We start from the raw sequence: 23,239 nt of genomic DNA, 5'->3' as shown, positions 1-23,239 counted from the left end.
GCTCACAGACCGCCCCCCCACCTCACCTTACTGCCGCCATTTTGCCAGCACCCCAAGGCACTCAAGGCCTACCCCACGGCCTCCCAACCGGGTTTACCACACAGGGCAAGGCTGTGGAAGGCGGATGGGGGGGTTTAAGGAACAAAGGAAGCCCCGAAAGGGAGCCTCGCGGCCTAACATATCACGGGGGGGAGGGGGCGGGACCGGGCGCCCCCTCCCCCCGCCTCGGCGGTGTGCGCTTCCGCGCATGCGCAACGTCACGTCCACTTCCGGGTCAGCCATCGCTCTTCACTGCCCTCCCCGCCCCGCCATGGAGGCCGGGCAGGGTCCTGGCGGCGGGGAGGTGGGTGACCCCTCCGAGGTATTTGTTGTCGGTTCGGTTCGGTTCGGTTCGGTTCGGTTCGGTTCGGTTCGGTTCGGTTCGGTTCGGCTGGGGTGGGTGTGGAGGACACAGCCGCCAGAATTCTGTGGGGAAATCTCCCCCCCCATGATGGGGTTTGGCGTGGGCGGGGGGGGTCTTGTTTTTGCTGTGGAGGTGGCTGGGCCTCCACAGGCCAGAGGGGAAAGGGGATTCCTGTCAGCATTTCGCCCGCCCCGGCGCGGGGATGGTGCCCTTGAGGGCTTTCCGGTAGCTTTTCGTGCGGGCTTTTCCGCGTTGTCTTCGGTGCCGGCGTCCTTCTGCCGGTCGTCGACATGGCCTGGTGTCTCCTTTGGCAACAGCAGAGGGTCATGCACCTCTGGGTAGAAAAAACGCCTCCCCTGCTGCAAAAACACTCAGTATACGCGTGTAAATGGACAACACGTGTCATTAAAACCCTGACGAATATTCTAAACGAGGTTTTAATGAGCTGTCAAAATTCATCAGTTTGGAAAGCTGGTTGCAAGCAGCAAAGCAGGCTTTTTTTTCTGAAGAAAAGAGGAGCGGATGGAGTTGGGGTTTGAGCATGCACAAAATATTTTCTGCTGTCGTGTTTTGTAGAAGCACTGGATTTTTTAAAACTATATATTTTGTGTGACACTCCTTGATGAAAGGCACTGGTTCCTTAAGTATAGCTATGTGAAAGTATAGGCACTAGAAGGTGTGAAAGTTAAACAAAGTTTTTAATTGAAAAATCCTCCTAAACCTTTCTTTTTTGCTCATTCTTTTCTAATTTATTTCTCTAATGAAAGAGGGAAGTCCCTAAGCCTTATGTGCCTACAGAGGAGGAAAGAAGACTCCTCAAGGAATGCGCTGAAGAGAGTGCCCGGTACAGAGGTAAGTTCAGTTTGCTGGTAAATTTCACTTGCTTTTCTCCCACCCTTAGTTTTTGTTGTTATCTGAGGTATTAAGGAAGGAAAGCTTGGGTCACTATATCACAAGGGTTCATTAACAAGCTTCACAAGATCTAAAATTGTGTCCCAGTAGACGTTGATCTGTGTAGGATTTACAATTGCAGGACAGGAATTTTGTAAAAGGTGCAACATATTTTTAATGTTTATGCTTTATAACAAGATCCCTTCATATTTTAAATTAATATTGTTATTAAAAGTCTGAAAATATATATAATTAATGGAGTCTCTAGTTTATTTATATATCTGATTTTTTTGTTGTTATTTCTATATTTTTATTTTCAATTTTTGTTGTTATCTTTAGAACGCAAGAATAAAATAGTTCACTGTAGAACCATTACTTCCCATCTTTATGAAGAGCTGTGAAGAGAACAATGTATGAGTAGTCACTCAGCTCAATTTTTGGAGAAACTTTCTGTGTCTGTGCATTGCCAGATGTTTGGGTTTTTTTCCCTGTAAAGAAAAGCCAGGATTCTCAAACATGATTCTGTAGTTAGTAATGGTTTCTGTACTACAGCTAGTATACAGGAATAATAAACTTGCATTGTTTTCATAGAATACTATGTGTCTCACCTTAATTTATTTGAAATATCAAGGTTATGTTGGTTTTGGTTTTTTTTCACAAAACATTGAAAATTGGTGGCATTACTACTTAACATTGTTTTTGTAATCCAAAGGTTCAAGACATACCTGGTTTTTATACACCTGGTCAAGAGGTTTGACCAAGCCTTCTGATGTGATTGTTACCCGCTATTTTATTGCACCCTAGTAGATTACTCCTGAGGCTGATAGGTGGCTTTGCAGAAACAAGGGCAGATGAAGAATTTAGTAACTGATTTGCTAAATTTAGCACAGCGAGGCTCTCATTTCTCCTGGCAGCCAGGGGCAACTTCTAAGCCATTGTGATTTTGAATTAATCGTTCAAAGTTCTGTTTTATTATCTTTCTCCATTGCTTTGGCATTCTTGTCTTTTATTCGAATACCTGGAAACTTTTGCTAAAATCTAGCAATTACATTTTTATAAGTGAAAAGAGTCAGGTTCATTAGTAGTAAGCTGACAATTGGTTATGGCTTATTGATAATCTCTCCCCTGGAAGACAAGAGGGGAGGGAGTTGTTTGTTCTTGAGGTTTGTTGTGAGTTGTGGATTGGCAATGTAACTTACTGCCCCGTGCATCTTTATACAGAGGCTGAAGAAATAACATGAAGGTATCGTTGAGAAGCCCCAAATTAGTTTCTTCGGTATTTTCATTTTAGGGAGCTACAACAGTAATTGAGAGACTTTTTTTCAGGAGTTGTGTGCTGTGCTGTGCTGTTCTCTCAGTGGGAGAGCCTAAAGCCCGTCGCTGTTTTCTAGGTCTCCTGTCTTTGTTTCGTTGTTCTGCGTTACATGTACCTGGATTGTTGTATTTGCTGTATTAAATACATATTGTTTGAATGCCCCTTTGCAAGAGGTGTGGGCTGCCTGCATATCAGTTCGTGTTTTTCACAGGTATTACTATGCATTCGTGTACTGAGGTGGATTGAGAACTGGCTGAAGGCAGAGCTCAGAGGGTTGTGATCAGTGGTGCCGGGTCCAGTTGGAGACCTGTAACTAGCAGTGTTCCCCAGGGGTCAGTACTGGGTCTGGTTCAACATCTTCATCAATGACCTGGATGAGGGGACAGAGTGTACCCTCAGCAAGTTTGCTGATGACACAAAACTAGGAGGGGTGGCTGACAGAAGAAGGCTGTGCTGCCATTCAGAGAGACGTGGACAGGCTGGAGAGTTGGGTGGAGAGGAGCCTAATGAAGTTCAACAAGGGCAAGTGTAGGGTCCTGCCCCTGGGGAGGAATAACCCCATGCACTGATACAGGCTAGGAGTTGACCTGCTGGAAAGCAGCTCTGTAGAGAGGGACCTGGGAGTCCTGGTACAAAAAGTTGGCCATGAGCCAGCAGTGTGCCCTTGTGGCCAAGAAGGCAAATGGTCTCCTGGGGCGCATTAAAAAGCGTGGCCAGCAGGTCGAGGGAAGTCATCCTCCCCCTCTACTCTGCCCTGGTGTGGCCACATCTGGAGTACTGTGTCCAGTTCTGGCCCCCCCGGTTCAAGAAAGGCAGGAAACCGCTGGAGAGAGTCCAGCAGGGGGCTACAAAGATGATCAAGGGAGTGGAGCACCTCTTTTATGAGGAAGGGCTGAGGGACCTGGGTTTGTTTATCCTGGAGAAGAGAAGACTGAGAGGGATCTCATCAATATCTAAAGGGCGGGTGTCAAGAGTATGGGGCCAGACTCTTCTCAGTGGGGCCCACTGACAGGGCAAGGGGCAACAGGCACAAACTGGACCACAGGAAATTCCATCTCAATGTGAGGAAAAACTTTACTTTGACGGTGCCAGAGCACTGGAACATGCTGCCCAGAGGTGGTGGAGTCTCCTCTGGAGATATTCAAAACTCGCCTGGATGCCTTCCTGTCCAGCCTGCTCTAGGTGACCCTGCTTTGGCAGAGGAATTGGGCTAGATGATCTCCAAAGGTCCCGTCCAACCCCAACCATTCTGTGATTCTGTGTATTTTCCACTTGTTTATTCAAATTTCAAGCTGTAATCAATTTTTACCAGTTCTTTCAAGCCCTCTCTGTTTTGCAGTAGTTTCAGTTGACAACTTCTATTTCAGAAATGCTTGCTAGTCATTTCATAATTCAGTTTAATCTATATTTTACTGGGTTTACTAATATTTAATCACATTATAGTATAATATAAATTCTAATTCTGTAAAAATTCACATTGCAATCTACAATTTTATCCTTTCCCCTTCGTCTTGCTAAGAAAACCAAACCAGAATGATATGACTTTTTTCCCCATAAAACCATTTTGACTAGGGTACATTACATTATGTGCTGTTGATATATCAGCCTTCCATTATTTTTCCTAGGTTTTTTTTTATTTTGTTCCTGAAGCAGAAAAAGTAATTTTGCCCATAGCAGTGAAAAGCACTGATATTTTCTGACTTACTAAGCTGCCTTTGTTTTATTTCTGCACTTGAATAATTATTCATGTTAATTTTTTTGTATGAACCCAATTTTCATTTACCTATTATTCTTTTAATTTCTAGTTATCATTTTAGGTCATTTATATGCTCACATGCTAGCAGCTGTTTCCACTAAAGTGCATAACCTGTCTTTGATGTCCGGAATATTTGTTTTGGACCTCTAAGTCATTTCAAATCTCTAAGGGTTAGACTGAAGTCCTCTGTAATAAGTTCTTTAGGATTTGTATTTTTAAACTTCATGGTTTTTTTCCTCTTATAATTTACCTTCAAATCTCCACTCCCATTCTATATTTAGAAAATCTAGAAGTCTAAATTTTGGGAAAAATCTAGACCTAGAATCTCTAAAAACATCAGGGAAATTGGAAGATTTTATTCTCTATTTTGAAACATTACCGGAATCTTGCTTGTGAACCAAGAAGCCAATACTTTTTCTTAAAAGTGACATCCAGTCATAATTACCCTAAAATGCTGGTTGGGCCTGCTAGTTTTAACCTGACAGAATTTGTGAAGGAATAAACCCTCAGTTTGCAAAGTATATTTCAATATTGTGCTGTCCAAATTCTAAAAAGTAACATTTGTCTTTAAATATGAACTTAATTATCAGATTGTGTGGATTCAAAACACTATAAACATCTAGTACAGTTGCAAAAATTTCTCCCCTAGGTAAATTTAAAGTCATTGAGCCTTTTTGAAGCATCTACATTTTCAGACTTGCTTAAAATGTAATTTCATTATAACACATCTAACTGTTTAATGTAATTAACTGTAGCCTTCTGTCGTGTTTGTTATTTCAGTGTCACTGTATCTTGTGTAGGTGTCGTGGTTTTTATGGATAGTTTCGAAGTTAATCTTCCCAATTCATAATGACTATTGCTTGAAGTAAGCATTCCTGTTGTTTTTTTGCCATCTTCAAATGTTTCCTGTCACCTGGACACTTCCAATACGATGAAACCCCATGTGAACTATGAATCTGATTGCGATAGGCAGGAATGTTCTCCCATGGTTGTTGTCTTCTCTGCATTCCTGACCCTACCCCTGAGTCCTATAGTTTGATCCATAAGCTACAGAAAATGCTGCCCTGTTCCTTAATTTGCTGGTGAATAAAACAGGTTACCTAATTTTAATCAATTTAATTTGTATCTTTATAAGAGTTAGACTTTTTCCCAAGTTCTTATGTTAAAACAAAATCAAGACTTTTGGTTATCAACAAAATTTTAGAGGTGCCAGCCTCTGTGTAACTGCCTCCCATCCTGAAGATCTGTGTGTGCGTCTCTGGTTTCAAGTTCTGCACCACCTTGATGCTGTAGCCAGAGCTGGAATCTTCTCCTTAGAGCTTTATCCTGCCTGCCATTGGCTTTTGTAGTTTTGGGAGCGTGAAGTCTAATGAAGACAGGATGACTTGTTAACCAGAACTGTTAGTAGGTCTAACCAGAACTGTTGTAGTATGTCTTAAAATCTGGAATTGAGAATGTTTCATAATGAATAGATGTAGTTTGCTAATTATATATATACTTATATTCTTATACAGATGAGCTTAGTAAGGCCTAGCAACTCTCGTTTTATTGTGTGTTTTGCTAAATGTGGTTGAAAATACTGATAATCATATTTTAAACAACTTTTCTTCTTCTTCACAGCTTTTCCTTTGGCTGCAGCGAGCATGCTTGCTACTAGTTTCTTAATTAGAAGAGGTAAAGTGTAAACATACTTTGGGTTAATTTGGATTTGCTCAGATGAAATATGTTTCTGCTGTTAATAAAGTTACTATAATAGTATAATGTCTAAACTACTTGTAATTACAAGTTTAGACTCTTCAGCTACATGACTTACAGTTCCTAAAACTAAAGAAGGAGCAAAACTTTAAAATCAAATTAATGTTCATTTTATGTTGTTCGACAAATGCAATATGTCAGTGATTATGAAACAATATATTCTATAGTGTGTAGTAATAGTGTGTGATATGATTAAAGAGGTAATTCTTAGATCTTTATAGTTTTATGGGGAATTCAGATGCTAGGGGTTTTTTAAATTTTCTTCAACATTAAGTGTAAAAGAGTAACCTGCTACCTACAAACGTAACTACAGTTGATGTCTTTCAGCTTAATTCTTGATAACTTAGTAATAATTACTTTGATCCTCATTTTCAGGTGTCCTAAGAGACAGCTCAAGATTTGGCTCTTTTACCAAAGTTGCGTGTAAGTAAAAGTTACGTATAATTTCGGCTCGTATTCATGCCTTCGGTTATGGAGTCTGTTAAGCAGATGTAATGATGTAATTCCTATGAGACCAGCTGGCTGATTCACTGTCACTCCACTGTGTGCTTACATTGGTACAGCTGTGTCTGAAGATAGAAGTAAATTATCTGATATGTCCAATTAATAAGTTTCACCTTCCTGCACTTAATTCTATCGGTCGGCAACTTTTTAGCTGTGTTTCTTAACTACAGCATCTCATGCTGTAAGAACGTGTTCAACATCAAGAGGTAGAGCTTTTCGTTTATTCACCATCTTCGAATTCATGCAGCACGTTTTGGACAAGTTTTGTCTATAGGCTTTCCATAAAATTGTAAGATTTGAAATGTGCTTGGCGAGTGTAATGTAAGAATTTAAGATAAAAGCGTTGTAAATAAATCCTGTACAAGCTTAGTCTAAATTACTTTGCCAGAGTACACCCACCCCTCCCTTCCTAATTTGAAGGTCTTTATTCATGCATCTCACTTGTCCCATTCAGGCTATTTTAGTGCCTTTTTTTCCTGGACATTATGTATGTACAATTGTAGGAAAACAGCAATTTCTTGTGAATGATATTGGATTAAGTGTAATCAAAAATAAATTAATTAATTAACCTTTTAAATGTAATACATGACAGTAAAACAGGAAGTTGCCATCTTGCCAATCTGCCCAGATACAGCCAGTTACTCTCACAGTTTATTTCAATGGGAAGAGGGTAAAACCCATGATTTGTGGTGAAGGAAGTGTTGTTTAAGTAGATAAATGAATGCGAGAGACTAGGGCTGCCATTTGTTTATGCTAAATTCTACTTGCTTTCTTTGAATGCCAAACAATTTATAACACAAACGTTTCTAATAAATAATAGAATTACTATTTCCCTGATACCTCCCCCTAGACGTTTTCAGTTAAGGGCTATATTCCTTCTGTTTAATTGTTTTGAAATCAAGGGGAAGAATAAGGAGCAGCTGGACTGGACCCACTATTCTTAACGTTAAGGTTATAAGCTAAAATACTCGTGGCTTCTCGTTGTACACCGGTAGGCATGTGGACTTTGATTTTATACCAAAAAAATCTGTTTTGGTTGTTTTTCAGTAGGTAACTTTGTGTGATTTATGTGCATTTTAAATACGGGGATTTTTCTGGGACATAGTTGGAGTGGAAAGTGCCTGAGTTAAGCAGTTCTTGTTTCATCCTCATATTGTTTAGGTCAGGTGCCCCTACTGTCTGCAGGATCTTCCCGAAAACTATTGCCAGGGACATAGTTTACAGGTCCAAATTATGTCTCATAATTTAACTGTACATTCCTCTTGCAGTGAAATCTGATTAAAGGAAGCAGTGCAGTTGTGTTTGGTTTGTCTTTTTTTCCCCCCTCCATGAGTTCTGAGAGAAGAGCATATGCAATTCCAGGCACGGCTGCTAGCTCATAGCTAGCTGATGTTAAACAACAGTAAGACAGTTCAAGATGGTTCTTGCTTTTCTAGCATCACTGATCTGGGCATGCTGCTTCTGCAGCTAGTGATTACAATAGTCTGTCTTCAGTAATGGCGTATGTCCCTTGTGGTTGTTAGATTCTTTTTATGAAGAATATCTATGATCAATTACAGTAATGGGTCTTCTATATCTAACTAACATAGTTGAGTCAGGTCTTTTTTTAGTCTCTGTCGTGCATTTTTCCTTGCTTTGACCCTCTTAGTTTTATCTGGAAGTTGAGAGGTGTTTCATTTTCTAGATAGGAATTTTCAGGTTCCAGGATGTTCTTCTGCCTATAGGAATTACTCATAACTTTTCTCAGTAGCCTGCTAGGCGCTCTGAAAACTTAATGGAACTTCAAGTTAGTCGTGACTGATGCACTAAATTGACAGCATCCCCTTCAACATGCTATAGAGCTATTGGTCCTCTATTCCTCTTTGGCAAAGAAGGGTAAGATCTGTATGTCCTACTTTGTGTTAGCCTGCAGTGGGACCTGGCCTCTTTCACAAATACGAAGAAGCAGAGAGCAACAGTATCTAATTTACTGTGCTAACTTCAAAAATGTGGCTCGTCTGGCTGATAGTTCTGTAAGGGAAACTAAATATTTTAGCCAATGATTACTTTGGGTGAAACATCTTCCAGAGAGATGCTTCCACTTTTCTTGACTGGAAGGCCTCAAGGAAATGAAACTCTCTCTGTAATTTATGCCAAAGATTCATCACCTTTGCTGCTTAGCTTTAGTTTGCTAAATGTTTACTTTGAATTCTTGTCGAGCCATTTTTCCTTTTAGGGGCTTGGAATTTTTCCCTTTGTGTATATTTTTAGCATCTGAGGTGTCTTACAATTTTTTTGACCTGGTTAACCCTTAATTTCTCATCTGTAAACTTTGCTCATAGTTGTGGCTGTTCCCTCTTCCCTTGGAAAAGGATTTTTCACGTCCTTTTGAAAATACAGAGATTAGAACAGGAATCACAGTTGCAGTACCAGTACAGCAGGGAAGGGTAAAATCCCCTTCTATATTGATTCCCAGGCGATGTAATCTAGTGTGAGGACCTCAGAGGATTAATGTTATTGGTAGTTAACTCTTTCCTGACTTAAAGAGGATTGAAAGTCTTTAATCTTTGTATTTAGAAAATACTTGTTGCATATGAAAGAAGGATCTATTCCATTTCTCCTACAAAGTCAACAACAGAACTTCTATTAATTGCCATTGATTCCTTCATGCTCCTTCATACTCCGTTTGACCTACTCATAAAACTTGAAGGAGCCAGTTGATGGAAATCACCAGTTTTAAGCCCAGAAAGAACTATCGTGATCGTTTATTCTTGTGTCCTGTCTAGCCGATGCAAATAGCTCAGGCACAAAATTGAAAGCATTTGCCTAGTGATTGCGAGGGTTCAGGTAATTCAGTTGTTTGCCCTCTGGCAACCATATCATAGAATCCTCTTCAGAAGACACTGAGCCTAATCCTAAATTTATTTAGAATTCTCTTCATATTAGTGAAAGCCTTTTCAAGATGTGAATGTTCTGATGGATTAAATTAGCAGAGTTTACTACCTTTGTTTATTCCTGACTGTTTTATCATCTTTGATAGTTAAACTGTTATTTCTGGATCTTGGGAAAAACTGATTGCAATTATTTTCCTTTTTTTGTCACCTTTTATTCATCAAGTACTAGCTGAAATCATCTGATGCTTTTGCCTTGTCTAAACCATTGCTCTATGTCTCTGGTCAGCTGTTGCGTTTGTTTTTAGTACCCTTTGTCTACAAAAGAAGCAGAGAAAGATGATTGCTACATGGTTTTGGTTTAGATCTAAACTCGTTTTTTTTCTCATTTATTCAAGATACTGTATAACTTATTTGAAAGTTATTATTTTAAAACTACGTTGAATGTTATGATTCAGCATATAAACCCACCTTTTTTTCTTTTTAAAAAAGTTGCTGGAATGTGCGGATACTTGGCTGGAAAGATATCCTACTTGCCAATCTGTAGCGAGAAATTTAAGAAACTGAAGGATTCCCCAATAGGAGATGTTCTACGACAAGCTCAGAGACATAGTTCACATAAGTAAGAATTTAATTCTCTTTTAAATTTAAAACTTTTTCTTGAATAGGACACTTTAAACATTAACAGATCAAGGCTACGTTTGCTGCTTTCAAAGACCTTTGGAGCTGCCCTTTCCCTATTTCCTGTATTAGCCCAGATCTGCCACTTTTGGGAAGTTGTATCTGTATCGGTTGGCCAGCTATAAAACATGCATTTTGAGCTCTTTACATACACCTGATCACTTTGAGGAGCAGAAAAAGAAACATTTTACTTAGCAAAATGTATTCCTTGTAAATTAAGGTGTTTTCCTGTGGAATTTACTTACAGTAGTGTGACTGCAGAAGTTGTCTCCTTAGTTTAGAAGTAAACTAAGCTAACTGAAATAAAGTAGTGTTACGTTCTGGAAGTTTTTCCCATAGTTTAGTTTGATTGAAGTAGGAAGAGGGTGGAAATGATTTCAGTGTTTATCAAAGGAAAGAGCTCAGTAAACAATATCAGTGCAGGAAGAAGAATGGCGGTCAAACTTACTGCTGTTTGTTTAAATCCTTTACATCAGTAACAGCATTATGCTGTACATATGAGAAACTCATCAGGTTCTTAAAACTATTTCCTGTTTTGTTCCAAAATGTTTTCTACCTCAAGTGGTTTTTAATTGCAAACTACTTTCGGAATATCTCACTTAAACCCTTGATTCAAACCTGGGAGCATAGTGTTTGGAGAGTGAATAGTAGTCCTGCTATGTATGTGCTAAGACCTGTTAAATCTTTATGAAGGATTTGATTAAATTCTTAAGTACTTTATAAATTCAGATTTATGACAATTTTGTCTGCAAGATTTACCTTTATTCTGAAATGTTTACATTTTTATGGCATCAAATATAATTTCAGGAATTACCACTTCATACATTTACTCAGCTATAAACTCAGCTGAATTGAAGCTGGAGTTGTCTCCTCACTTCCCTCCAGTTTATAATAAGAAATTGTTGTGATCATTAACTGTTTTTGCTCTGGGTGAGAAGCTGTTTGAATGCCATTGACCTTTATGTCCTTTCAACCAATGAAGGGACCAAATGTCCCTTCAATCTTTAATGGCCTGTTCTCTTGTATCTTTAAAATTTTACTTCCTAAGTGATAAATTCTTTTTTTTTTTTTTTTTTGGTAAGTTCATTCAAATTGCATTTTTGTCCATACATGGTACTCTTTTAAGCCAGCAACAGAAATCATTACATTTTCATGGTCATTATATGTCTACTAGTTGATGCATTTTGGTAATTCTCATTTGCTGTTAAAAATAGGTAGGGAGCTAAAAGATTAGTTCTTTAAAGCTGTGTTTCCATATACTTTAAAAATATAATTGAGGCAATAACATGGCTTAGCTCTGCATGCTCATTGTGAGAATAAAACAAAGACTAATTGCAAATGTTTTTAATATGAAACTAAAAGTTACAGCTAAGCAGAAATTTAAAGTAAAAAAAATGACTAGGCATTCTAGTGGCACCAAGTGGTGTCTTTCTTGATAAAGAGACATCTTGTGTAGAGGTTTGCAGGGCCATTCTGAGTAGGTAGCAAATGCTTTAGAGTATCAGGTATCAGTTTCCAGAATATTCTTTATATGATCTTACCTTTCTGTCTTAAGAGAAAATTTGTTAATGTTTCTGTTGCTGAATTCAGCAACTCAGTAAACCTTCATGATTTGAATTCCCCAAGATAGCTCTTCATTCTCCTTTTCCTGTGCTATTCAGTACTGATCAATTACAGCAGCTTCTAAGGATGAAGGGTTTTAAATTGTGAAAGCTTCCTAAAAGGCCTTTAGAAATAACTGTAGTTCATGCTACTACTAGTTACCGCCTCACACCCTGTACTATTTGTGTCTGATGCTTTTTTTTTCTGTCTGAAGATTCCCTAGGGGGAGGGATTGTCATTTTTTGTCTTGTAAAGTGCAAAATACTTTGTCCTTTTGTCTTCTGTTCTGGAGACTTTCAGGTATAAGATGAGTTTCTGGGAGGAAGGGAAGAGTAGTGGGGAAGGGACTATACAGATCTTTGCAATGTAAAGGGTGGGGGGGAACCCACCCCAAACTTGTTTTATGAAGGTAATTCATGTTGGAAATAAACCATTTAAAATAGTATTTTCTTGAACTGCACATAATGTTAGTCTTATAGTTCCATTTTTAACTTTAGTATTTCTGTATTTAATATTAATTGTGTTATTTTTCCAGCCGTTCCAGTCGGAAATCTGAATTTTCAGACACGCCTTCTCAGTCATTTACTGAATCTTCTTCTCCAAGAGCTGGATTCCCACTTCCTTCTAGCTATTCAGACGATTATAGTGCAACAGATAGAGCCCTCTCAAGCTATGAACCAGTTCCATTCAGTGCTTCCCTGAATGAATCTTCACCTACAGGAATTACTGATTACACTGTTCAAGGTGTGTTTGGTCCTAATATTTAGCAGTTTGTAGCAAAATGACTCTTGTGTTTCTCTGAGATACTTCTCTTACTAAACTATGTGTTTTCATCCCATACAAACGTACACGGTACAATATAGTGGTTTTGAATGAAACAGCTTGAAGTTCCCAGAGTTGTTTTTACACAGAAGATAAATCTATGTAGTATTTTGTGTTCTAACTGTAAATTAAATTCAGGGTTTTTTCATGTTTTGTAGGTCTAATTGCAAGTAGAGATTGTAATTTAACTTACAAGGTTCAATCTGTTGTGAAACTAAAGCTGCAAAAAACTCAGCCTGAAGTTCTTTTTGATTGGAATTAAGATGAACATGCCATCTTTTCACTGCACTAAATAAACGATAGTCTCTACCATTTATCTGCTAGCCTTTCTGAGGTTATTTCATTTTCTGCAGCAGTGGTGCTGTAACTGTATACCACTATAATTCAGTGACCTTAAACTTTTTTTTTTTATAATGTGACAAACATTTAAATCTTCTGAGAACTGAATGCATATTGTGTTCTGGCCGGCAACAGCTGATTTTCTCATGGAGAACTGAAATGGTTTTCAAGCACTGTTCTGTGCAGCTGTTCCCCTCCCTCCAGTTTGAGTTCTGGCCTCAGCTATTGCAGGGGAAACATGCGATCCTGAATTCAGGTCTCTCTGGTACACAAAGGAGGAAGTTCCTCTCAAATGCAGAGTTTCATACTTTGAATTAGTTTGGGTTTTTTAACTGCTTTATGGAAAAGGTTTTATTTCACAAAAAAAGCCCTCTCATGCAACTCAGTTCTAGTTCTATAAAAGTATCGGATGTAAATGTGTCAAGGAAACTGTAATTATGCTTCATCACAAATATCAATAGTTGGTAAACCTTAATTATAGAACCAAGATTCTGGATTTTAAATGTAGATAAAAGGATAAAATGTTTATCAGGTGACATGCGATGGATGTAGTACTAATTCTTTGAAAGCAGAATTTGAAGCCTGAATGCAAACCTTTGAGCTTCACCTAGATTTCTCTTCTGAAATCATAAATATAGCAAATGTATGATTATCATAGGTTTTACATAAAGTGACCAGAAATATTTTATCCATCAGCTGCCATGTGGTTGGTTGGAATTCCACTGGGTAAAATGAAGAAAAGGAGTTAACTGCCGGTCTTCCAAAGCAGTTTGACAAAATGAAAAGGATAAAAGGAGTGGATTAATTAAAGAGTGCATACATTCTCGGTTGCATTTAGAACTGCAGCTGTCATGCTCCTTTTCATTTGGGATTGAGCTGTAATTAACTGGCATTCTAGAACAGGTTGTAGCCAAGTTTTGGGGGGTGATGCCATTTCTAGTATTTTGGTGTTTGATTGGTTGGGGTTTTTTTCTTTCAGATCCTGCTCCAATTCCAGAAGAAAGTCGTAAAAAGAAAGGCATCACATATGAGGAATTAAGGAATAAACACAGAGAGACATATGAGGTAATGCTACCACCAAAGGCAGAAACTCCAAGCAAGTTTTCACAGGAAAAACCAGCTAAGGAAGGTAATATACTGATTTATAGGAATGTATAGTAAATTCAAATATTGGCAATAATGTTAAAAGTGGCTTAATTCTGCTTACCCTTCAAGCAATTTATTTTTACAGTATCTGCAGTTATCTCATATGTGATGTGATCTACAGTTTCATATTTCACATTACTTTGTTTTTCAAAAATACTGATCTTCCAATAGCAAATTATAACTCCTCTTCTCCAGCCGTATTGCTTGGTGCCAGACTGAAAAATCTCGTAACTTTTGGCTTTTTGAATATATCGAGCGACCTCTTTCAGCCAGAATTCTCTGAGCTCAGAGCTACACTGAAGAGGTTTAGCTTTGGAAGGGGGGTGTACGTTTTAGATAGCATTGTTCTCTCAAAATAGAGCACATGGCCGATGGTTTTGAAGGGGGGGTGTATTTATTTTTATGAATTGTTTCATGTGGAATTAGAGGATTTCTATAGAGGCATTGTTTGTAGAGGTTCATTTTCTACATTAAAACTCAAAGGAAGGAAACAGTATTTGGCAGCAATATTGAGATTTGTTTTCATAGTGAAAAACAAAACTTTACACAGCAAAATAAGAATGCAACATCCTGAAGAATAAGATGCCATTCAGTCAACTCTTTCTCAATCGATTTTTTGAAAAGGAGACACAGAAGTCATTCATAATTGCTTGCTCTAGGGCTTTTTTATTTAGCGTGGCATCTGTGAAAATGATGTTAGCAAGAGGAACATTTAACACCCTGCTGGAGTAGTCAGCTTGAATCCTTTGGGTTTGTCTGCAGTGTCCAGTCTTGTCAATCACGTTGCAACAAGATTTGTAGGAAGAGTTATCGACTCCTATCAGTCATAACAGGCGGTAATAAGTATAAAAAAGTATATTAATGCAAAAGGTTTGGAAGCAATAATAGTAAGCTTTGGAACAGCGTTGCTTAGGAGCATCAGTCTGTTTTCATGCTTGTGAATTACTTTCTTCAGATAATCTGTCTTTGGACAGATTACAATCAATTATTGGGTAATGATTTAAATCTGTTATTTCAAGGATGAAAGCCTTTTTTTCTCATATCACGTGACTATGCTGAATGAGACATTAAAAAAATATTGAAGCTGTAGTTTCAGATACTTCTAAATTCCATCAGCTGACACTTCATTGATTTACACAACATTTCTTCTTCAAGCTATTTCTTCACAAATTGAAAGCCTACATGTCACTTGAAAACCACACACAGAAATCTTAGGCAGCATTCTGCAAACCTTGCCACGTTCCATAGCAAATCTTGTGGCTGTGAATTGAGCATTATATAGTCATTATTTTATTTTTAGTTATTTGAGGTCTGTAAAAGATCTCTCTAAAACGTTGATCAAATATTGCATTCTGTCTGTTATGTTTCTGTGTTCCGTTTCATGGTTATACTCGGGCTTTGAGAATAGAACTGCACTGAGCAGTGCATGAGTTTGTAAATAAACTTTTAAGAGTATCTCTGTTATTTTTAGGGAAAAAGAGTAAGGAGGGAATACAAAAGTTCAGAAATGTTTTACAAGTGGAAGCACATTTAAATCTACGGTTCAGGAATTCTACTGATGTTGCGGGCTAAGATCTGATTTAGCTTCTCATGTCACACTGGATGTGTTACTTGTCGTACGCCCGTTCATACGTCCCGAGTCGTTACCCCTTGGTTCATCCTCCTATCTCTGTGTCCTAGGAACCAGGCTAGCAAATAGGAGATGGTGGTTTCTGCCCTCTGTTGCAAGGACATAAGGGAAAACAAACCAGTTTTAAGCAGTCCCTAATTTCCATCTGCTGGTGCCTTCTCCCTTCCTTGTAGCCATACAAACACGTGCACCTGCACAGTGATCTGGACTGAGTTCCAGGGAATGAGCTCAGGCTGCTCAGCTGCCACCGTTAATAGAAATGGGAATCACACTGTACTTTGAGAGAGCTTCTCGTTGTGCTCTCACTGCTATGTCAGCCAGCTTAAAAGAGATTTGTCAGCGTATTATGTTAATTTTGCTGACATCTCACTGAAACAAGGAGCATGCATTCTGCTTTATTCCACTAGTTCTACTGCAGATAAGTATTAATAATCAGTGGGCTTAGTAATTAACCTACAAGTAGATTTATAAAGGGGTGCCTGATGAGTGTCAGCATTCCTACTCGATCATATAGATCCATCCTTTGCCCTGTCAGTGATGGCAGTCACTTACAGACTGCTCATCAGGAGATCTTTTCACTGTCTGGTCGTTGTTCAGTTATGCACGACCCACTTCTGAATAAATCCGTTAAGACCAGTACCCTGGCGGGTTTTTTTCATTCTCTGACTCACTTCTATGCTGAAGGAAGCTGCCAAATAATAACGGCTGAGTAGTTTCCTAGTAGGGATTACTGATTTTGTTTGTTTGTCTTTGAATGTGTTTTTAACTATCCTGAATCCATCCAATTGTGCACGTAACGAGATTATGTAGCCACATTATTTATCGTAACATTCCTTGCCTGTTTCCTCCAATTGTCTTTGTTTCATCCACATGTAACATTTGTTTCAAAGTAATTACAAATTCGGTAGAGCCGGAATTAGCACAGTAGGCCTCTGGACTGAATAATAATTCATGAAAGAATAATGATTAACAAACTTTTCTCCCCATTTATTCAAAAGTAACTTTAAGTAGGTGTCTGTTGTGCTGTGACTGATGCTCTCCCCACTTGCCACTTGAAACGATAATGCATTTCATCCTACTTTTCGGCCTTGTATAAGATAAAGTTTTGTGGTTAAATTGTCATATGTGACTACTTTTTCTTCTTTTCTTTAGTTAAAGTAAATAAATATGGAGATACCTGGGATGAGTAAGAGCTGAATGAAGAACTGAAGAAAATTATCTCCTGTCAGCGAACTTGAACTTCATCTAGATTAGTCACGAGTGTGGGCACCTTTGGTGTGTTCTGCCAGGCACAGCTACTAATAAATGAAGAGAAAATCCTGACTTGCCAGAAGATTAAAGGCGTAATATTTTTTTTTTTAATTTTGCCTAAGTGGCAAGTGAGGCTATTGTGAGGTGTCATGACTATAAAACACTTGTGCTATTGTTTAAAAATGAAAAGGGTAACTAATTATAGCAAAAGATGTATAGCAAAAGGCAAAAATGTATGTAAATAAATGGAATCACATGTATTGGGAAGGGAAAAATATCTGAATCTTCTCAAATTTTCGAGACTTGCATTAAAAGTTACCTGTAGAACTCACCTCTCACTTTGTTTTGTCCGAAAGGTGTATTCTGGAAACCTCAAATTGTTGTCATGCTTGGTTAGTAATGTCTGGAATACCACTGTGAACTATTCCGGGGGAAAAGGGCTGAGGAATGTAACCGGACACCTAAGTGAACATACTTAACTGGTTTTCAAAACTGTGCCAGCTCCATCTTCACACTAATAGTGTGGCTTGTCCACACTATGTCTCTTAAAACAATCATTTCGGAAGAAAATGATTGAATGAAGCTGCAGCTATTTAAAACCGCTATATTTAAGTGCAGAAGGTTAATTAACCCTGACAAACCTTGGTGAAAGTTTGAATGGTGTCTTGACTGTTAACATTAGGTTTTGTGTACTTAGCCTTATTTCTCAGTTTGTGCACGTCATGACAAAAACCCCACGTTCATGGAGAAAAGATCTGGATCGATGGACTATTGCTTTATTACTACCTGTAAGAAAAGCGCTACCTTGGCGAAACTACTGAAGAGTATTTCCTAATGTTTGCAGTGTCTGCTGTCTCCGTCAAAATGCTGTCGGCATTAGGGATTCTTGTATTCTAGGGATTCTTGTATTCTCAGCTCTGCTGTTTCATCTCGCGGCGTTGTGTTTAATCGGGGCTTTTGCCTGTAGGTGAGCAAAAACCATGATGAAGTTTATAGCGTAAACGCATTCTTGGTGTCCTTGTTGGAGATGAAAAATAACTTGCCTACCATGATGAAAATGCTCAAAGACCTTATTGATTTTATGGACTAGCAGCAGAGCAGCATCAATGAGATGAGTATTTTGGGGGGGATACAGAGCAATCAGCTGAACCGAGGAGGACAAAAGGGGGGAAAGTGAGAATGCTTGAAAAGCCAAATACTACTTATAGCAATCAAAATAGGAAGATTACTTTCAAAAAAGCTGATCTTCTAAAAAAAGGAATGTGCAAATCAGATAAACTTGAAGCTGTATCAAAAATTTAACTTCTGGAGAATGCTTTTCGTGGCTGTGAGAAGAAATACATGAAGTCTGCCAGAATTACATTGTGGTGTTTTTTATTGCACTATTCCAAAGCTGATTAAATTTATCATGAAAATACTCACAAAGTTTCTTAGTTGTGATTTATACACATAACAGGAGGCAGAAGATTTAGATGATAAAACTGGAGCAGTTTTTTTTTTTTAAGCTGTGGTGGTTTTCCATCGGTTTTTAAACTTTTTCTTTTGAATGAATGAAATTTTTGGAGGAATGAGAAGTCTCCAAGTGAGAAAACGCAGGATCCAGGCTTACAGCATTGGGGAAGTAGCAACACCTAGAAGACGCAAACTATTGAACAATAAGCTTGCCGATAAACATTATTTTATTTTGGGGGATTTGGGATAATACTGGATTTTCTCAAGTAAAAGAACGTAAGGATATAGTAACTTTTTTTTTCTTCTTCTCAGGAATCTTAATGCATGCTTATGCTGCACGTTGATTATTTGTGTAAGGGAATGATCATCTCAGGAGCTGACTACGTGAGTTAATGTAAATAAATACCTCTGCAGTGTGGACACTCCACTGAAAAGTGAGATTCCCTCTATTTCTCGGCATTCCCTGTGAAAGTTACTGTTGGGCCAGGAAACTGCCGTATGTGTAATCAGGTATTTAATAATCCGCTGGACCCCTGGGTGGGGTTGAAGGCCTCATACTCCTCTTCCTGGCCATACTCCACTGCTCAATCTGGGGCATTTGCCGCGCCGCACACCAGGATGAGCACTGTTGGGTATTTTGTACGTATCTTGTCTTTTTGTGTACTCGGAGTGATTTGTGTGTTTGTCCTCCTGACCGAATCCTGACGGGGGACCAGCTAGTCCAGAACAGCCCCAGAGGATTTAACAGAGGATTAAGCCATTAAAGTGCTTAAGTGCACTTAAATTAAGTGCTGAAGAAGCACTTAATGCCTACTTCAGACCCAGCTCTCGCAAATCACAGTGTTTGGAGAATACTCATTTTTTTTATGCTGGTAACTGATAATTAGCAGTTAATATGATTATCACAGTTCATATGATTATCAGAAGCCCGTGATCTGAAAATGGGATTTCCTTCAAAGCATCTTGCCTCGAATTAATATTTTAGGTGAGCAAACACAGCAGTTTATATAAATTGAATTAGATTTTTTTTTTCCTTTTCTTAGTGGAGAAAATAAAAGGCATATATTGTATACAATTAATGTTGTTTTAAAGGTTTACTGTTTGTGCTTAAGGTAACATTGTGTATCCATCATAATTCTCAGTTGAATACCATGTTTTCACTCTATTGCATCTCGTTAGTATCTCTCAGAGGACGTACTTTTTTTCGTACTTAGGAACAAGCTGGATTTATCATCAAACAATTTAAAATTCTTTGGCTTTACATCATGCCCTTCATAAGCATTAAATACAGGAGAGTTCACGCTCGTAGCTGTTAATGTAGTAGGGTATTGGAAAGTGGTATTTTGTGGAAGTTGGGTCGCGTTCAGTTTGCTGCAGCACCGCGCGTGTTGATGCCCTGATTCACTAAGTAGCTGTGGGAATGCAGTCTTCGGCCTCCCCTTTTCCTCCACGTCTTCCATTAGTGCCACCTTTCAGAGTGGGGTTTTTTCCAGTCTCCTGATTTTGTGGCGGCTACCCCGTTACCCCCGAGCAGCTCGCTCATACTGCGCTTACGTGGCTTTGGAGAATTTTTAACTGAATCCAAGTGTCTGAGAGCCGATGGCAGCGTTATTGTCACTGAAAACAATGTGTCCAGATATAAGGGATGAGTAAGAACGGAGAATGTGTGAAGAAAGAAATGCATGACAGATCCTCTTGGTTTATGTTTACATGTATTTCCAGCTAATACACGACGTATTTTTCTTAATTCAATAACCAGGCCAGCTGTTTTCCTGGAATATATCTCTTCAAAACCCACAGGATTTCACTTCGCGTTACCATTTGTATTTCCAATCATGTACGTTTACAATCTGACCTAACCACAAAGACAGCAGCATTAAAAAAGACTTGTGAAGTTGCCCGATGGGCCGTCATATGTATGTTCATTAAGAAATGTGAATTAACACAATATTTATTGTAAAGCTAAGTAAATTTTCTTTTATTCTGCAAAATAAAATTTTAACTACATAAAATTAGCTTATACCTTAAATCAAACACCGGGAAATGAGGCTGAATGCTTCGCTATGAACATTTCTAGAAAAGCTTTACAGTAACTACTTTCAAAAGTACTCTCTAAAAATAAGCAGTTGCATGGAGCTAGTAGCATTATCCTCAAGTCAGTTGTTACTAACACGCGTGAACGCAGAGAGAGGGTTGTGAAAACGCGCCTCAGCTCTTTAACAGCTGGTAAAACCCAAAAACCCTGCTCCTGAATGTCTTTGTCTTTCCCCAAATTAGCGGGCGCATTTGGAGTCCCGAGTAAGTAGACAATCTGAGCTTTCCAGGGGTTTGTTCCTACTACAGTTGTTTGGAACATATCTACGTGAAAGAGAAAAGCGTAAATGAAAAGCAATTTGATTAGCTTCATGAAAGTTAAGCAGATTTGCGGAAGGCTGGGGAAATCATATGTACTATTCCAAACTGAACCCACAAATCCCTCGCCTCCTTGAGATTCAAGAAGAAATCCCGACTTGTTGGCTGTTTGCTGGAAGCCAAGAGCCTTGTTTGTTTTCCTCATGCTGGACTCCTCATTTGGTGGCCCTTAATGAGGACCTGGTCTAACCCCTGCACACCCCACTCGGTTCCTCTGCTCTCACACAGACACCAAACCTTTCCCAGCAGGGCTTTGCTTGCACCCAGTCTTTCCCGCTTGCACCCAGAATAAGTTCTCTCTCCCATCCCTGAAGTGAGACGATAGCACTAAAAATACCCCTTTACTTTTTGCGGTTTGGTCACCTATTAAGTTGTCTGTAGAAATTGACAAATGGTGTTCGGATTTTAATCTCAAGGCAATAAATGGGACGATTTGCATCTCGTTGCTATTTTGGGCTCTTACCTCGGGTCTGTTCATGCGGGTTTGCGCTGGTTGAGCGGAGCCAATGCAGGTTTGGACGCAGATATGCCTCCAGCTTATACTTTAAGTATTTTCTTTGCTAATGTAGGAACTGGATATAAACCACCAGCACCAGGCAGAAGTTTTGAGGCATCTTTCAGTAGCTGCATTAGAACCTGAACCCAGGAATACCAGGGGGTCTTACGCGTGAACGACCTTGGCCAGATTTCCAGTTCATAAGACCATCAAGTGAATTATTCTTTCCAAATAATGAGGAAAATAAAACTACTCATGTTTTTATTTAACCAAAGTCAAGCAATGTAGCAAATCCAGAAATGCATCCCTGCTCAGGTTATAAGATGTGATGACAAATAAACAAATTCTTGGATCTAACAGCTATTGAGAGCTGCTGGAGAGCAGAGGACAATCCCTTGGGGACATAATTTGTATTTATTTCACGTAAATGAAAACAGTATAATTCTTAAAGAACCAGACATTAACAGCCATGATTTAAAGCATTTGTTTCTGTTTGTTCTCTTTAATGTCAATGACTACCAGTTACTATGCTACTTATATATTATTTCTTTAATACTTACCGCTTGTTTAGTCATTTTTTTGATTGAGGAATACAAAATTTCCTGAAATTTTAAGATACACAGCGGAGTGGCAGTACATAGTTTCAACATAGAGCCATAACGTCGTCTGTTTAGCAGAAGCACAGAAGCAGAGCTCTGCGAAACGAAGAAGCCAGAGTCTTGTATGAGCCGCTCTCCTAATGGGATACTGCAGTAAACAAAAAAGATAATGTACGATAAAGACATTGCACAATCTCTGATACAAAGGATATTCACTCAAATACAACTTTCACTTATTCGTGAAATGAGAAAAAAAATATGTGAAGATGAAAGAGAAATGAAGAGTTTGATAGGTTCCCTTTGCCAAAACTCAAAGTAAATTATTCAGGATTAAAAATCCACAGCGTACAACCATTGTGGTGGTGTTTTTCCAGTTGTTCAGTGATGATGTAGGACTCTATTTTCAGGAACTGCTTGTAAAACCAAGAATTTTTTACTCATCCCTTACATGGAATGCTACACGTTCTTTTCCGCTCTCTAATCCTCAGAGGAAGCACATTTCTAGTGCATTAGATTTTTTTCTTATTAAGCTAAAATTAGGTTCTATATAAACCTAATGCCAAAATAAATAATTTTCATAGAACCAGAGAATGGTTTGGGTTGGAAGGGACCTTAAAGATCACCTAGTTCCACCCCCCTGCCCTGGGCAGGGACACCTCCCACTAGACCAGGCTGCTCAAAGCCCCATCCAGCCTGGCCTTGAACACCTCCAGGGATGGGGCAGCCACAGCTTCCCTGGGCAACCTCTTCCAGCGTCTCACCACCCTCACAGTAAAGAATTTCTTCCTAATATCTAATCTAAATCTCCCCTCTTTCAATTTAAAACTGTTACCCCTCATCCTATCACTACACTCCCTGATCAAGAGCCCCTCCACACCTCTCCTATAGGCCCCCTTTAGGTACTGGAAGGGGCTATAAGGTCTCCCTGGAGCCTTCTCTTCTCCAGGCTGAACAACCCCAACTGTCTCAGCCTGTCCTCACAGCAGAGGGGCTCCAGCCCTCTGATCATCTTTGTGGCCCTCCACTGGAGCCATTCCAACAGGTCCATGTCCTTCTTGTGCTGAGGACTCCAGAGCTGGATGCAGTACTGCAAGTGGGGTCTCGCCAGAGCAGAGTAGAGGGGCAGAATCCCCTCCCTTGACCTGCTGGCCATGCTGCTTTGCCCTTAGTGAAGCCATGCTGGCTGTCACCAATCTCCTCCTTATTTCACATGTGCCTTAGCATAGTTTCCAGGAGGATCTTGCGGGGCACAGAGGTCAGACTGACTGGCCTGTAGTTCCCCAGGTCTTCCTTTTTTCCCTTTTTAAAAATGGGG

The 23,239-nt window shown here is 39.1% G+C and overlaps 1 protein-coding gene across 2 annotated transcripts; it reads left to right on the top strand.

Moving 5' to 3' along the window:
- The first annotated feature begins 232 nt into the window (after window positions 1-232).
- On the top strand, window positions 233-17,296 carry LOC128910161 (OCIA domain-containing protein 1-like). 2 transcript variants are annotated; one of them, XM_054203107.1, is made up of 8 exons: window positions 233-343; window positions 1,171-1,255; window positions 5,986-6,039; window positions 6,496-6,543; window positions 9,987-10,116; window positions 12,313-12,521; window positions 13,918-14,067; window positions 16,867-17,296. In XM_054203107.1, exons 1-8 carry the CDS (start codon window positions 248-250, stop codon window positions 16,902-16,904), a joined length of 810 nt encoding a protein of 269 aa, XP_054059082.1. In that variant the 5' UTR covers window positions 233-247; the 3' UTR covers window positions 16,905-17,296. The 2 variants fall into 2 exon arrangements, with proteins under 2 accessions (XP_054059082.1, XP_054059081.1); XM_054203106.1 differs by having other exon boundaries at window positions 233-361.
- The last annotated feature ends 5,943 nt before the right edge of the window (window positions 17,297-23,239 follow it).

Source organism: Rissa tridactyla, chromosome 5 (genome assembly GCF_028500815.1).
Source record: "Rissa tridactyla isolate bRisTri1 chromosome 5, bRisTri1.patW.cur.20221130, whole genome shotgun sequence".
Lineage (NCBI taxonomy): Eukaryota > Metazoa > Chordata > Aves > Charadriiformes > Laridae > Rissa > Rissa tridactyla.
The sequence above is the reverse complement of the archived record's forward strand: the minus strand, read 5'-3'. Positions and strand labels throughout refer to the sequence as shown.

What these genes read in the sequence shown, in the direction of transcription:
- LOC128910161 (XM_054203106.1), top strand. Translation starts at nt 248, where the DNA reads ATGCGCAACGTCACGTCCACTTCCGGGTCAGCCATCGCTCTTCACTGC. An exon ending in AGAGAGTGCCCGGTACAGAG is followed by an intron (nt 1,256 to 5,985) that starts GTAAGTTCAGTT and finishes TCTTCTTCACAG; the next exon opens with CTTTTCCTTTGGCTGCAGCG. An exon ending in TACTGATTACACTGTTCAAG is followed by an intron (nt 12,522 to 13,917) that starts GTGTGTTTGGTC and finishes TTTTTCTTTCAG; the next exon opens with ATCCTGCTCCAATTCCAGAA.